Consider the following 15329-nt stretch of genomic DNA (forward strand, 5'->3'; position numbering starts at 1 on the left):
GCTTCCCTTTCAATTCACCGAGCGTTGACTGATTAGGGACTTCAACCACATCTGCAGAATCTCTTTGCGGCAGAACCTGGCATCACGTTTCGCTGGACAACTGGGCAAAGGTGTGTGTGGCTTTCCACTATCACCTCATCCGGCAGATAATCAAATTAAAAATAAGCCAGTGAAAAAAACGGCAATACCTGCAGGCACTAGAATACTTGAAGTTTTTTTCAATTGCTCATGAGGAAGTATTTTACGGACTGACATAAAACTGACATAAAACTGAAGATACTTTGCTGAACAGTGGGTACAGGATGGTATTATTCTGGGGAAAGATGAAGTGAACGTTGTTGTCAGTATGTATATACATACACAGTATTATTTATATGCATGTTTAGGCCTAAAAGTTCCCTGGAAAGGAAATCCCTGGAAACTTCTAACGGTAACTAGCTGTAGAGTGGGGAGAACAGGATAGGAATGGGAGGGAGAATTTTCACTCCCTCCCACTGCATAATTTTTAAAAACCTTTAACCATAGAAATACATTACTTATTCAAAATATAAATGAATCAATTTTAAGTTCAAAGAAAACATAAGGAAATGGGGTCAAAGGGAGAATAAAGGGGAGAAATCAGACGAACCCAGGGCCAAGCTCTGTACACACCTCGCACGATGAAGGACCCAGGCTCCAAGCTCTCCCACACCCAGTGTGGAAAGTGACACGACTTCCACCGAATAACCACAGCCTTCCCAGCCGCAGGTAGACCAGTCGTCCTGAACAAGCACAATTTTGCAGGTATAGACAAGGCCATGGTCCAGTGGCCACAACAGAATCCCAGGACATTGGTGACACCAGGGACCTCGGAGAGAATCAGCTGCATCATGTCATGCTCCCTGAGGGCCATGGACGTTTGGGCCCCGGGAGGTGGAGGGGCTGGATGACATCTTGCAATTAAGGAAGCACTTGTCTCCTTTTAGAACCAACTCAGTGCTTCACTGGTCCATGAACCATTCCAGGAGTAGCAGGAGAGAAGATGCTGGCTCTACCCTAACTGGCTGTCTGAGCTCCAGGTGGCCTGGTCCACTTTGGCCCCCGCCCTTTAGCAAGTCCTCCAAACCTTGCCCAGGACAAGCAAGCTTCACTGTCACCAAGCATTCAGCCAAGTGGATGTTTCTAGAACTATGCAGAGAAGACTCTTTAGAAAATGAGATGGTGGCTTTACACACCTCACAGTTAATCTATCCGTCACCTGTCACCAAAATAACCATTCCAGCTTTTAAGTGGACATTTCTGGGACTCTTCTTTCTGGAAACAGGTGTCCCCTAGGAATTAAGAGGAAACTAAGGACTGGCCTGAGCTGTATCTAAGTGCTAAGGATGGGGCATGTGATGGGCTGTGTGTTGGAAGCTCTGCCCTTGCTGGGAAGCAGTGGGACAAAGTGTGACCTGTGACTGTGGCCCGGAAGGGCAGAACCAGCCCTGCTGTGTCACTCAGCTGTCCTGGCTGTGTCTTTTAAAGCAGCCCCAAGTGTACTTTATTAAGCAGTCAAACGTTTGAAATCAGAAAATGGCCCTAGAATGTCTGGACACATCACCGGTCTGTTGAGCAGAAACTCGGTTCGATGGTGCTGGCCCAGGACTGCTCCCGCTGCGGGCAGGGAGGCTGCGGTGCCAACAGCCCATCAACATCTCCGATGGGGTCCCACGGGGCAGTACCATGACCCTACAGTATTTACCCCAGGAAAAGATGGGAGGCCACCCGAGTGACGGCGGCGGAGTGTGTGTGTGAATCTCAGGCTTTTGACCCTTCGCGGAGAAGACGACCAGCAGCATAATCTCCAAAGAGCCACGAACATTCGCGCTCCGAGAACATTTTGTCCTTTCCCAGCCGAGAGAAGAGTCCCGATCCTGAAGCAGCACGTGTCCAGGAACCTCCCAAAACCACAGAGCGAGTCGGTGGCCAGTAGCCCAGACGTCACAAAGGGGCTGCCCCAGGCTGCGTGGTGCCCCCCAGAGTCCCACAGTGACGTCCCGACCCCCGGCACCTCAGCATTTGCAGATGAGTCTTTAAAGAGGGGATGGGGGCAAAATGAAGTCTCAAGGGTGGACCCTGATCCACTCTGACTGGTGTTCTCATGAGAAGAGAGCAGGGCGCAGGTGCCCACAGAGGGGTGGCCATGTGGGGACACGGGGAGGGACGGCCATCTACGTGCCCAGGAGGGAGGACTGGCGGGGACCTGCCCTGCTCGCACCTCCGTCTTGCACCTCCAGCCTCCAGAATGTTCTAGAATGAATGTCCGTTGTTTAAGCCGCCCGGGGCACAGTACCTTGTTATAGCAGCCCCAGCAGACAGACAGTCACGGTCCACACAGCCCCCCAGCTGGGCCCCTTTGAACCAGGGAGAATTTAAATAATCTACTTCTGCAGTGTACCGTACATGCTAAGCAGGCTCTGAAGTTTAAGAGGAAAACACAAAATATTAAAGTGCTAGTTTCTCGGAGTTCCCGTCGTGGCGCAGTGGTTAACGAATCCGACTAGGAACCATGAGGTTGCGGGTTCGATCCCTGCCCTTGCTCAGTGGGTTAAGGATCCGGCATTGCCGTGAGCTGTGGTGTGGGTCACAGACACAGCTCAGATCCCACGTTGCTGTGGCTCTGGCATAGGCCGGTGGCTACAGCTCCAATTCGACCCCTAGCCTGGGAACCTCCATGTGCCACGGGAGCGGCTCAAGAAAAGGCAAAAAGACAAAAAAAATAAAATAAAATAAAGTGCTAGGTTCTTTCCTTTCTCCTCTCATCATCAACATCCCGGCGGCAAAGCTATGATGTATTTCATTTGAAAGACTGGCCCCCAAAAAAAGAAAGTCAATTTTTCTCTCCGACTGTAAACTTCACAGATGTTATTTATAGATAAGGAGCCTTGCGCTCTGCACCGTGAGCCACGCCCTCCACCGCGCCGTCAGGAAGAGGAAACCAACCAAGGTTTCCTGTGTCAAGACGAGGCTCTTTGAATACTGGAAGCAGGTTCATTTGAAGAGGAAACTGTCACTAGTTTGAAGACGGGGGTCGTGCTCTCGTCCACCCATGACCAGCTAGCACCCACACTTCCTACGCGTGACATCTGGCCCCAAGAGCATACAAATCCCATAGGCCTATGTGACCCGGCTCCTGCCAATAGGCTTTGCAGCGCAAGACGGGAGAGGTACCCAGGTGGAGAGAGAAGGTGCCACTTGCAGGACTTGGGAAATGCGTTAACTGCGTCAAACACCACGTGGGCGCTGAGGGTGCTGGGAGCACAGTTGCGGAGGTGAAAGGCAGATGGCCTGACCCTGGGCCACTGAGATTCAGGAAAAATGCCGCCCCTCCCAGCACAGGACCCCATTAGGGTCTCCGGATGGAAGCCTGGGAGCCGTCAGCTTTACGAGAATGGGGAGACTAGGGCGTCTGTGGGAGAGAAAGGCAAACACTTACAAACGGACCAAATATGTAGAAACGCAGCACGTGTGAGATCAAGGAAAATGGACCCTCCCAGAGTTACTCCCGGGTTTAACGGAATTCGAGGGGCGATCCCAGTGGGAGCGTTTGCTGGAACCTCACTGAACGATTGAGAGTCCATCTGGGAATTAAAACAGTGGGGGGAAAATGAGAGAAGATATTTACCTGATTAGATGTTAGAAACGTGTTATAAACCCATAAGATGGTCCTGCCTTCAGGGAAAGAGAAAAAAAACAGATCGATGAGACGGAACAGCTAGCAGAGCAGCGACTTGGCTTCTTGGGGGTCCCCGGCTGACGGGTGCGTCAGAAGCAGAAAGAAAGGGAGTTCCCATTGTGGCTCAGTGGGTGAAGAACCCAACTAGAATCCATGAGGATGTGGGTGCCATCCCTGGCCACGCTCCATGGGCGGAGGATCCGGCATGGTCACAAGCTGCCAGGTCGCAGACACACGCGGCTCGGGCTCCATCCCTGGCCCGGGAGCTCCGTCTGCCATCCAAGCAGCACTTTCCCCTCTGCCTGCAGCTGCTTGGGCACCCCAGTCGCCCACGGCCCCTGGTGCCCCTGGGCCTTTCCTGCATGTGTCCTGCCCTACTACCTACCCCGGGCTGCCGAATGTGTCTGCTCCCTCGTCCTTGTGTCCCCACTTCTGCCACCTTCACGCCTTTGGCTGCTTTAGAAGGGGACCCTCAGAGGGACATGCATGGGCTTGCTGGGGTCCCAGAACAAGATACTGCAGACGGGGCGCCCATTCACAGCCCTGGAGGCCAGACGTCCAAGACCACGCTGGGTCCTCGGAGGCCTCTCCCGGAGGTGTGCCGACGGCCGTCTCCTCCCCGTGTCCTCGCACGGCCGTCCCGCTGTGTGGGCCTGTGTCCTGAGCTCCTCCTCTCAGAAGGACCCGGGCAGACTGAGTCAGTACCCCTCTGGTGGCCTCATTTTTCTGCAGCTCTTTAAAGGCCCTGCCTCCACATCAGGCCCATCCGGAGGTCCTGGGGGCCAGGACTATACATCCCAGGTTCGTCCCGCACAGACGGTGATGGAGACGCTAAACCGCCATTGGCTCGGGAGCGCGACGTGCTGGGCGCCGTGTCCTCTGGAGCCACCGTTTCCTTTCATCCTCGCGGGGACCCCAGCAGCCCATCATGTCACCTACATTCTCGAGCGCGTGACAACAGGTGATCCCCAGCGCCTTCCTGACTCCAGGTGTCTTTCTTCTCCCGTAGGACGTACACCTTCAGTCGTGCCTTGGACCCAGGCTCCAGGAAGGACGAGGCCAGCAGCAGACGCAACGGGGAGCCCCACGCGCCACACACGTCCCGGAGCGCCAGCAGCCTGCAGTCCCTCCAGGTGACGCACCCCTTGAGGTCAAAGTGAGCCGAGTGAGACCGCGCTCTGTGTGAACTCCGGGTGGAGACCCAGCTGCCCTGAGCCCAGACCCAGGTGGCCAGCAAGGGGCCCGTCCCTCTGCTACTGGGTCGCCCTGCTCCATGCACCAGGGCAGAGGGTGACCCCTCCCCCAGCACACACACACATGCACATACAGCTGTGTCCGCAGCTCTGCCAGGCATGGACCCAGGACCCGGGACAGGGGAGGGGCAGGGCATGGTCCTCCCAGGATGCCACGCCCTCACCCTCATTCTGCCATCAGCCAGCTGGCTCCTTTCTCAGGAACCCACCAGCCCCCCAGGGCCGCCTCCAGGTCACACAAGAGCTGAGCACAAGGCTGAGGACCCTGGGACACGGGGTGGGCATTGGGGTGACCCCTTCAGCCAGGTCCTCAGTGGGAGAGAGCGACTCGGGCAGAGGAGCCCTCGACTGGGAGCCAGAGGCAGACGCAGGGGAGGAGGCGCGCCGGCCTGGGGCATGGCCTGGGGCTGGGGCTCCCCGAGGCTGCGCCCGGCACTCCCAATTGAGCAAGGGAGGGGCTGGATCCAAAGGCTCAGCCCCAAGCTCAGCCTCCCTCCGAATACGCTGGTGCTTTAAGTGGATGTGAACCTGATTCCGTCCCGTGAATAAAACCCATCCCGGTCTGAGGTCGCTCCCTCCAGGTCGTGGGAAAGGACAGCGGTGGCCACAGATGTAATAAAAAGATGGCCAAGTGAGCTTAGCTCGTGCCCCTGGAAAACATTCCAGGGAAGGGGTCTTTGCAGCCGGGACTGAGGCAAAGGTCTGGGCGGGGATTGTCCTGGATTGACCTGCGGGCCCTGAAGCACATCCGTCCTCATGACGTGATGCCCAGAGATGGGGAGGCCCAGGCACGAGGGCAGGAGCGTGTGACCGTGGGTGGGGCAGAGGCTGGAGCCACATGGCCACACACCAAGGAGCTGGCAGGGGTGAGCAAGACCACACACCTGCCCCCCCCGCAAGCCTCAGAGGGGCCTGGGCCTGTGACACCTTGCTTTTGGATGTCCAGCCTTCAGAAGTGGAAGAGAATAGATTTCTTTTGTTTTCCACCCCCGCTGGTGGTGCCTTTGTCCCAGGAAAGGCATCCCACACCTTACGTGGAAAGATTCAGTGCAGCCCCAAAGCTCTGGGGACCCAGGGGTCCGTCCGTTCCATCCCCCCGGACCTTTCACTTTACATAACACTCCTGCTGCAAACTCTGCGCTTCAGAGTTCAATGCTCTGGGCTCTTCCAGGGAAGAAAATGCCCTCCATCCCCTAGCCCCTCGGCAAAATCCAGAACCTCACCCCAAGGCCGTGGCGGTACTTTGCCCAGGGCTGAGGGAGCAGCCCGTGGCAGGGGCAGGGGTGGGAAAGGCGGCTGGTGTTGGTGCAGGCGGTTCTGCACAGCCACACTTCAGTGTGCAGACGGAAAGACGGCCGTGCCCTCGGAGCTGCATCCAGAACCAAGCACCTGCGCCCCCATTACAAGCAATCCCGGGGCTCACCTTGTCTTGACCGTGGGCCCGATTTGAAGCCCCGGCCCCAGGGCCTGGGAAACTCCCAAGGGAGACCTCGACCCCCGCCTCAGGCTCCCAGACACCACACGCCCCGTGTCCATCAGAACGGAGTCGGTCCCAAGCATCAGGCAGCTGGAGAGTCTGCTCCCCGAGGTGGGGGTGGGCCCCCAGGGACCGGGAGGGCATGTTCCTGACACTCCTGTGTCAGTTCTGAGCACGAGGGGAGAAGCCGGCACGCGTCCCTCCTTCCTCCCCTCTTTGCTGGCCATCCTTTCTCAGAACCGGCCGTTTCTGTTGGGCCGAGTGCCGGGGGAGAAGAGTGTTTTATTTTCCCTTGTTGATTTCTTTTTGGCCGGAGAAAGGCATCGACAGGAGGTTGGCAGCATCCAGCTGTGGAACAGCAGAGGTCTCTGGAGCGCCCCCCTCTGGCTTTGGCCAGGGGCTCAGGTGGCCTCGGAGCTTCACAGGTGCCGGGCGCACGTCCACTTCTGCTCTGGGGGAGGCCAGTGCGCTGGCAAATGACCCCAAGGGCCACATTCCAGGCCGGGATGTGGGGTGTCCTTGGGGAGGGGCTCCTCCGTGTGGGGTGGGGTGGGGCCGGTCCTCAGGGGGGCAGGGGCTGGCCCTTCTCCTCCTGTTGACCTTGAGGGGAAGCCTGAGCACATTTTCTGTGAAAAGACAGGCATGTCAGGCACGGAGATCAGTATGGATGGATGGATGGGTGGATGGCTGAGAGAGGAAAGGTATTCAACATATTCAACCTACAAGACTCTACAATGGTGCCAAAGCAATTTGCATTCAGTAGAATGTTGAATACTGGAGGTTTCAGGGGGCCGCAGGGCTGCACCTGTAGCGTATGGAAGTTCCCAGGCTGAGGGTTGAATTGGAGCTACAGCTGCCGGCCTACGCCACAGCCACAGCCACAGCCACACTAGACCCAAGCCGTGTCAGTGACCTTAACCCCCTGAGAGGGGCGGGGGATGGAACCTGCATCCTCATGGATACGAGTCAGGTTTGTTTCTACTGAGCCACACGGGAACTCTGAATCCTTGAGTTTTGATTTTTTCCTGGGCAGCCCCCTCCTCTCTGAGTTGGGCATAGGCGGCCCCACACTCACGAGGGACCGTGGCCGATACACTCACCATTCTGGACCCACATGGCCGTCCTGTTTCTCACCTTCAGTACAGGATTCAGGAAATGACAGGAGAGAGTCAACGTTTTATTCTAAAACAGGCTTTGTGGTGGACGATTTTGCCCCACGGTAGGCGTATGTGTTGTGAGAACGGTTGGGGTGGCCGGGCTCAGCTACGACTCAGCGCCTTAGGTGTGTTAGAGGCATTTCTGACTTAAGATTTTCAACTTACAATGAGATTGTTGGGATGTAATTTCGCCATAAGCGGAGAAAGATCTATATACATCTATGTATTATACACATACCTCCATTATATATTATATATATTGCACATAATTACAACATATAATCTGTAATACTAAGACAATTTTATCCTTTTATATCACTATAATTATATTTTATTATAATTATATGATAAGAATATTATGTTTTCATTATAATTTTATAATTATAATATACTTTATTATAATTTTAATTATATTATACCTTATCATAATGTTATTATAATTTTATAATATATAATTATATACTCTAATAATAGATTATATGTCATATAATATATCATATTATATATACCATATGCAATATGATATATATCATAATAGATTATAATTACGTATCACACATAGTATAAATGTATATATTATTGTATTTATTTCATTTATTTATTTATTTTTTTGTCTTTTTGCCTTTTCTAGGGCCACACCCACAGCACGGAGGTTCCCAGGCTAGGGGTCGAATCGGAGCTGTAGCCACTGGCCTACGCCAGAGCCACAGCAACGCGGGATCCGAGCCGTGTCTGCAACCTACACCACAGCTCACGGCAACGCCGGATCCTTAACCCACTGAGCAAGGCCGGGGATTGAACTTGCCACCTCATGGTTCCTAGTCGGATTCGTTAACCCCTGCGCCACGACGGGAACTCCCCATTATCGTATTAAGAGGGATACAGATAACGTTCTGCGACGTCGCTACAGGGGGATGAATGTTTGTGTGTCTCCCAAATTCCTGGGCTGAAATCTCGATGATGCATGTGACGGTGTTTGGGGACAGGGCTTTTGGAAGGTGCTTAGGTCACGGGGGTGGAGTCTCCACGACTGGGATTAGTGGCCTTTAGAGAAAGTCCCCAGATGCTCACTCGTCCTCCATGACGTGTGGACACAGGGAGAAGCTGGCTTGGAGGTGGGCCTGCACCCCCTGCTGGTACCTGCGGGCACCTGCTGGCTGGCACCTGAGACTCACCGCCCCCAGACGGTGAGGCACGTCTCTGTGTAGTTCCCAGGCCCCCAGGGTATTGTGTTACAACAGCCTGAAGGGACCAAGAGCAGGGGCCCGGCCTGCGGGGGGCACAGAACGCAGACCGTTGACGTGCCGCCAGGTGGCGCGTTCACCCCACTTTGTTTTCATCTCCTGTGCGCGTGATAACGCCCAGAACACTAAAACCTGCCAGACATCGAAGAGCTGCAAGTCCGAGTCCCCTCGCCCGGGGACAGCTCCGGCAAAGCGGGTGGCCGCTGCTGAACAAGGACGCGCAGGACGCGGGGTCTGGGCCGCCGCCGGGTGAGGGGAGACGCTGTTGAAACAAGTCCCGTTGGGGGTGTCACATGTCCTGTGCCCTTCTCCCCCCGCCCCCAGGCCTCGATCCTGAGGAGAGGCGTGTTGGTGGTGCGCCACGGGGAGAGAGTGGATCAAGTCTTCGGGAAGTCGTGGCTGCAGCAGTGCTCCACCCCGGACGGTAGGTGCAGCCCGGGCAGAGGCCAGACGCGGGACTCGGGCCTTCTCCAGCCTAAGTCCCCGGGGCCCCAGGCGGCGTCACTGAGCACGCAGAGCCTGGGGGCGGGGGACACACACTCCCTCTCTCCCCTCCCCGCAGCTACCCGTGTGCTTCAGAGGGGGTTGCACCTGTTAGGATCTTACGTCAAACACTTTGGGGACGATGAGGGCTGGCTTTCAGTGGTGAGCACGTCCGCTGGGGGGACACATGGACAGCCCGGGGGTCCTGGCCGCGCACACAGGGCTTATGGTTAATGGGTGGGGCATTGACCCCAGGGCAGGTCACTCTGACTGGCAGGCTCCAACCCTCAGCTGCTGGCAGGTCCCCGTCTTGCCATCTCATCACTGCACCTCTTTGAGCTCATCTTCTCTGCGGTGGCCCCCGGCCTACCCTAACCCGAAGGGCATGCGTTTCTAACACGGCGGGGCTTACCCCAGCCTCACCCCTCCAGAGGCCAAGAACTAAGAACAGGGCTTGTCCATATACAGAAGCCCGCAGGCCGTCTCTGTACTGACCCACGACTGTGTCAACAGCCCTCCCCCCGGAAGGCCCAGAAGCACAACTTCAAACCCTTGGCTAACTGCGTACGTCAAAGCACCGAATGAACGTAGGGATTGAATCCACGTGCAGCAGCTGGGGAACGTAGGGGATCAGCCCTCTGGGGATCCCCGCCCCCCACAGGAGCCCAGCCGGCCAGGAAAGGGGGGCGTGAAGAGAGGAAAGCGTTGGCAGATGACCAGCACACGGGAAAACGCACCACGCCCATCTCCTGGAACCCACGGACCCAAGGCCGAGCTTGTCTCCACAAACCAAGACCAGAGACACAAAGGCTCAAGGAAGAAACAGGTGTGTCTGCGGATGCACTGACATGCAAACAAAGAATTACAGGACACTTTCTTGCAGTAAAACAATGACTGAAACGACACACGGAAAAGGGCCACCTGTCAGTGTGTCTGTGGTGGTGGTGCGAGAACCAGACCAGACAGCCAGCCTCAAAACCAGTGCCAGGACTTCGTAAAACGAGGGAAGAGCTCGGTCACACCCACAAAAGGTCAAGCCTCCTATGAGGGAAAAATAGTTTAAAGCCACTGGAAGGTCCCAGCTTAAAGGAAACTGCTGGTGGATCTTTTTACAAGGTAAGGAAGCCCTGCTCAAGTGAATTCCGGTGGCCGACCTTGACTTGGGCGAGCTGCATTGTCTGAGCAATTACGATGGGGTATTTGGGGGCCCCGCCAGCCCCTCTTCACAGTCTGGGGTCCATCCTCACTTCTGGCCCAGGAACCCACCCCCTCCCACAGCCCCTCACTCCCCAGGGCCCCCCATTCGCTCAGACTCTATGCCCACCAGAGCCTAACCTTGCCCCGGTCCTCGGCTTCCTCTGCCCTCAGCCTCGCGCAGTGCCCACAGATAAAGCGCCAATGTGGGCAGAAGACCTAGACGGAGCAGGGGACCCCAGACGCCCTTGAGAACAGGATTCAAGTGTAGGAGCGTCTCTTGGAATGAACAACAGATAACACCTTTCCCCGGACACAGCTAACCCTGGAGTTTAATAAAAGCCTTCGGAGCTTAGAGCTCCAACTAAGTCTCTGCTGAAGGACGTTCCAGGGAGGCGGCTTCCAGAAAAATCTGTCCTGGAACCCGGACAACAAGGCACACAAAATAGCGGCTGCCTCCCGCTGATTGTGACGGAGGGCTGGGTGCGCACTCAGGCGCAGGTGACAGGCCAGCCAGGTGACGCGGGGAGGACGCGAGTTCTCAGTCGGGAAATTGCATGAGCGAATCTGTCGGCTGTGAGAGGGCAAAGAGAGGGTCTTGCGGTTCCTGCATCAAAACATAAGTTTCGGTGTCTGAGGAAACACACATGCTCAGTAGAGCAGAACTTTCTCCCGGAACCGAACCCACGTCACAGGGCGCGTTCGAGAAAAAACACGCAGGGCACCCCTGGCAGCTCAGCCGGGGAAGCCATCACCGTGAGGCTCAGGCTGTCGCTGTGGTGAGGGTTCAATCGCTGGCCTGGAATTTCCACCTGCCGTTGGTGCAGCCAAAGGAAAAAAAAAAAAAAGACAGGAAGATCAAGACGGCAGAGGAGGAAGACGTGGCACCACCTTCTCCCACAAACACATCCAGAAAAAAAAAAAGAAAAAGAACAAAAAGGCAAAAACACAGTTGACAACAATTGAAATAACTGCCAAGCTTCAAACGCGGGTCTTTTTTTTTTTTAATAATGATTTTTATTTTTAAACGTGGGTCTTGACCTTGAGAGTTCTGTGGGACCCATCTGCACGAACTTGACAAACTAAACCTCTGGTGCTTATTTATGCTTTAGGGAAATACTACCGGCCAGACCTGAACTTCCCTCGCGGTCTGCCCAGACGGAGCAACGGAATCAAAGACTTCGAGAGCGACCCACCGCTATCATCTTGTGGAATTTTCCAGTCCAGAATGGCAGGTGTGTTGGAGGCCCCTTCTGCTAGGAGTCGTAACAATACTCGTAGCCATCGTCACCCCTCACCCTTGCTACACACGGCATCAGTAATAGCATTATCCTCACTCTGCTGAGGAAGCTGGGGCACAGAGAGGTGAAGTATGTTGTCCAAGGTCACACAGCCAGTAGCTGAAAGAGCTCAGAGATTTGGCCTGGGAATGCATGGTTGGCGAAGGCAGGCGGGACGAAAGGAAGGAAAAGAAAAGAGAGGAAAGGGGAAAAAAAAAAAATCAGTGACCGCTGTGTGCATTAAGGATGTCACTGAAAAATTAAAACACACAGCCTCTCTTTGAGTTTATTTCAAAATCTGTCACCTTGGGCTTTGGTTTTGTGGGGTTCTGGTGCCATGTGATCAATCTTTTGGAGAAGAGGCCACTGAGCTAGCTTGTCTTCATTTTATGAGTTAAGAAACTCAAAGCTAGACTCGGGAGGGCTCCCGGGCCTGCCAGGGCACATGCTTGTTAACTGGAGGGACGTGCCAGAGCTCCCCGCCCCGAGCTGGGCGGTCAGTGTCCGGTCAGCAGCTCCCGGGCCGGGTGGGCAGGCCTGGGCTGCAGCATTTGCTGGCATCCATGGTGGAAATGCTGAGCCCGCACCACGGCTGTGGCTTCAGGGTACAGATGTTTGGTCCCTGAGCTCAAGTTGGGAGAGATGACACAGCAGGGGCTCCGGTGGGAGGGGGGGGGTGCACACGTGCACCTGTGTATGTGTGCGTGCATGTGTGTGCGTGCGTATGTGTATGTGTGCACACGGGCTTGTGCGAAAGCCCCTTCCGTAACGTACCTCCGAGGCTCTGTTTCACGCCCAGATCCTCGCCCAGAGGGCTGCCTAATCCCCGTGGGAGGACATGTGAACGGGTGTGCGTGTGGGCAACTGGCAGCCCCTGTGTTCATTTCCTGTGGCTGCTGCCTTAACAAGGCCCCCCGGGTGCAAGGGCTCAGGTCCCAGAAGTGTGTGGTCTCACAATTCTGGAGGGTGGAAGGCTGAGGTCAAGGTGTCAGCAGGGCTGGTCCTCCTGAGGCTGGTGGGGGTGGGGTGGGGAGGGACAGGCTCTTTCTAGGCCTCTTTCCTGGGCTCACAGGTGACATCTGCTCCCTTGGTTGTCCGCATGTCACCCTCTGTGTCCAGATTTCCCCTATTCATAAGGACGCCCGTCAGACTGGGTTAGAGCCGCCTAATGATGTCACCTTCACTTGATCACCTCTGTAAAGGTGATTGTCTAAAGGTCACAAGGAGACACTGGGGGTTAGAACCCCAGCATATGAATTAAGGGACACACATCAGCCCCTCACAGCATCTGCCGACACTTCACGGGTGCCGGTACCGTGTGGATTTGGGGCTGAAGAATCCCCTTCTTTCCCAAAGATCAGGTCCTCTGATTTGGCAAGAGGGAATGGGGTTTACAGGCTTGTCTTTCCATGAGCCGCGGGGTCCTGGAGTTTCCATCACTGCAGAGTTGATGGTGGTGAACTTGAAACAGCCCCCACTGGATGGCTCACGGTTCTGTGGGTCAGATATGCAAACACAGCAACCTGGCTGGGTTCCCTGCCCGGGGTCTCCACCCTGAAATCAAGGGGCCAGCTGGAGCCTCCCAGAAGTAGCTCCAAACTCCTCAGGCTGCTGGGAGAATTCGGTTCCTTGTGGCTGTAGGACTGAAGTCCTTGCTCCCTTGCCAGGCATCGGCACAGGGCCACTCATGGTTCCAGGAGCCCATGCACGTTCCCTGCCACATGGCTGCCGCCATCTCTAGGGAGTTGCTTGCGTGTCGAACCCCTCCAGCTTTGAGTGGCTGACCTCTGGGACCCGCTGGAGGACACTCTGCTCTTAATGGGCTCAGCTGACACACTCATCCCCTTCGGCCATCCAACATAGCTGTCACAGAGGGGTCAGCTCACCACATGCACAGCTTCCACTCGTGCTCAAGGGGAGGGCTTGTCCGTGGGATGGGGGGATTCTTGGGGCGACTCCAGGCCCCACCCACGTGGGGAGTAAGCCACCTGTTGGAGTGGCTGCCAGGGGGCTGCAGTTATGGAGACGGCACTCTTCCACCCACTGTTTTCCAGGGGAAGCGCTGCTGGAGAGTGGTACCAGCATCACCTCCGTGTTCACCTCCCCAGCCCTCCGCTGCGTGCAGACGGCCAAGCACATCCTGGAAGGTCAGTGGGGGCCGCAGCGGGCTTCTCGTGTTGCCTTGACCTCATGCTTCTCCTGCAGGGGGAGAGGGAAGGGCAGAGGGAGAATTGGGTGGGTGGCCATGAGCAGCCACCTGAAGTCATCAGACCGTTGTGAACCAGCCCCTGAGAGCTGTGAGCAGGCACCCCTCCCGTTGGCATTTCTGGAACGTCAGGTCGTCATCGTGTGCCAGGGGGCTGCCACCGCCCTTGGCCTTTGGTCTGCTTCTGCCCTGTGGTTTTTGGGTTTTGTTTGGAGGATTTTTTTAATTTGAGGGTGTGAGTATTCCCAGAGAGCTGCATCCTGCTGTGGTCCCTTCTTAAGTCCAAAATGCAGGACTGGAGCTCCCGTTGTGGCTCAATGGTCAACGAATCCGACTAGGAACCATGAGGTTGCAGGTTCGATCCCTGGCCTTGCTCAGTGAGTTAAGGATCCGGCGTTGCCGTGAGCTGTGGTGCAGGTCGCAGAAGCGGCTCGGATCCCCAGTTGCTATGGCTGTGGTGTAGGCTGGCAGCTACAGTTCCGATTAGACTCCTAGCCTGGGAACCTCCACATGCCGCAGAAGCAGCCCTAGGAAAAGGCAAAAAGACCAAAAAAAAAAAATTCAGGACTGCCCCAATAAGGGAATCGGCTCATGGGAGCCACCCAGCGCCCTAAAGGCTGCTACGTGCTGGGAAGCCAGCGGCAGACCCTTCTGAGCTTCCAACCGCAGGAAGAAGCAAGTTGCTGCCAGGAAAGGGCAACCTGCCTGCCGGGGCGGCCTTGGTCCTGCACTCCCAGCGTGAGGAAGGGGCCCCTCCACCGGGAGCGAACCAAAGGCGGAGCGCAGGACAGGTGCAGCAGGTGGGCGCACCTGGAGGAGGGGGCTTGCCTCTGCTCTCTCAGACGCCCGGGACGTCAGGGTACCAGCTGAGCAGGGGGCGCAATAAGGTGAGACATGCTTCTCAGGGAGGGGGCCGGGATGGGGTGGTTTAAGTCCAAAACGCCGTCAGGCAGCACGAAGCCGCTTGAGGTCCGTGGGCGGGGCTTCACACGGAGACCCTTGGGCTGGCCTGGGCGGGCCCCCAGGCATGGCCAGGGAGGGGCAGGAGGAGCTGGCGCTACCTCTGAGTATGACGAAGCCAGAGAGGGTGTACACGGGGGGCCACGGTTACTGGCGACTTGAAGCTGCTTCAAGTGGGAGTTAGAGGCCGTGGGGGGTGAACGATGCCAGGAAAAGAGTGAGCTCCGTGGGGTGGAGCCTGGGAGGACGAGAGGGAGGAGGCTGCAGGAAGGGGCTGCTGGGTGGAGACAGAGAGGTTGGCCCTGAGCTTGGGGAGGATGCAGCGGCTGGAAGCACAAGATCAAGGTTGGGGAGGAAGGGTGTCATTGAAGGAGGGGG

The 15329-nt window shown here is 56.1% G+C and overlaps 1 protein-coding gene across 9 annotated transcripts in view; it reads left to right on the forward strand.

The window, feature by feature from the left end:
* The window catches only part of UBASH3A (ubiquitin associated and SH3 domain containing A), a 39584-nt gene that overhangs the window by 15492 nt on the left and 8763 nt on the right, over positions 1 to 15329 (forward strand). For 8 of the 9 annotated variants that reach the window (XR_007137176.1, XM_047797192.1, XM_047797222.1 and 5 more), the window contains exons 7-10: positions 4707 to 4830; positions 9153 to 9252; positions 11618 to 11740; positions 13840 to 13932. Coding sequence is in view for 7 of the 9 variants with exons in the window: in XM_047797192.1 (XP_047653148.1) it covers positions 4707 to 4830; positions 9153 to 9252; positions 11618 to 11740; positions 13840 to 13932 (440 nt within the window). In the remaining 2 variants the exon portion in view is untranslated. Of the gene's footprint in view, positions 1 to 4706; positions 4831 to 9152; positions 9253 to 11617; positions 11741 to 13839; positions 13933 to 14660; positions 14879 to 15329 lie in introns of all 9 variants that reach the window. The other variant, XR_007137181.1, reaches the window with a different exon arrangement.

Source organism: Phacochoerus africanus, chromosome 1 (assembly GCF_016906955.1).
Source record: "Phacochoerus africanus isolate WHEZ1 chromosome 1, ROS_Pafr_v1, whole genome shotgun sequence".
Classification (NCBI taxonomy): domain Eukaryota; kingdom Metazoa; phylum Chordata; class Mammalia; order Artiodactyla; family Suidae; genus Phacochoerus; species Phacochoerus africanus.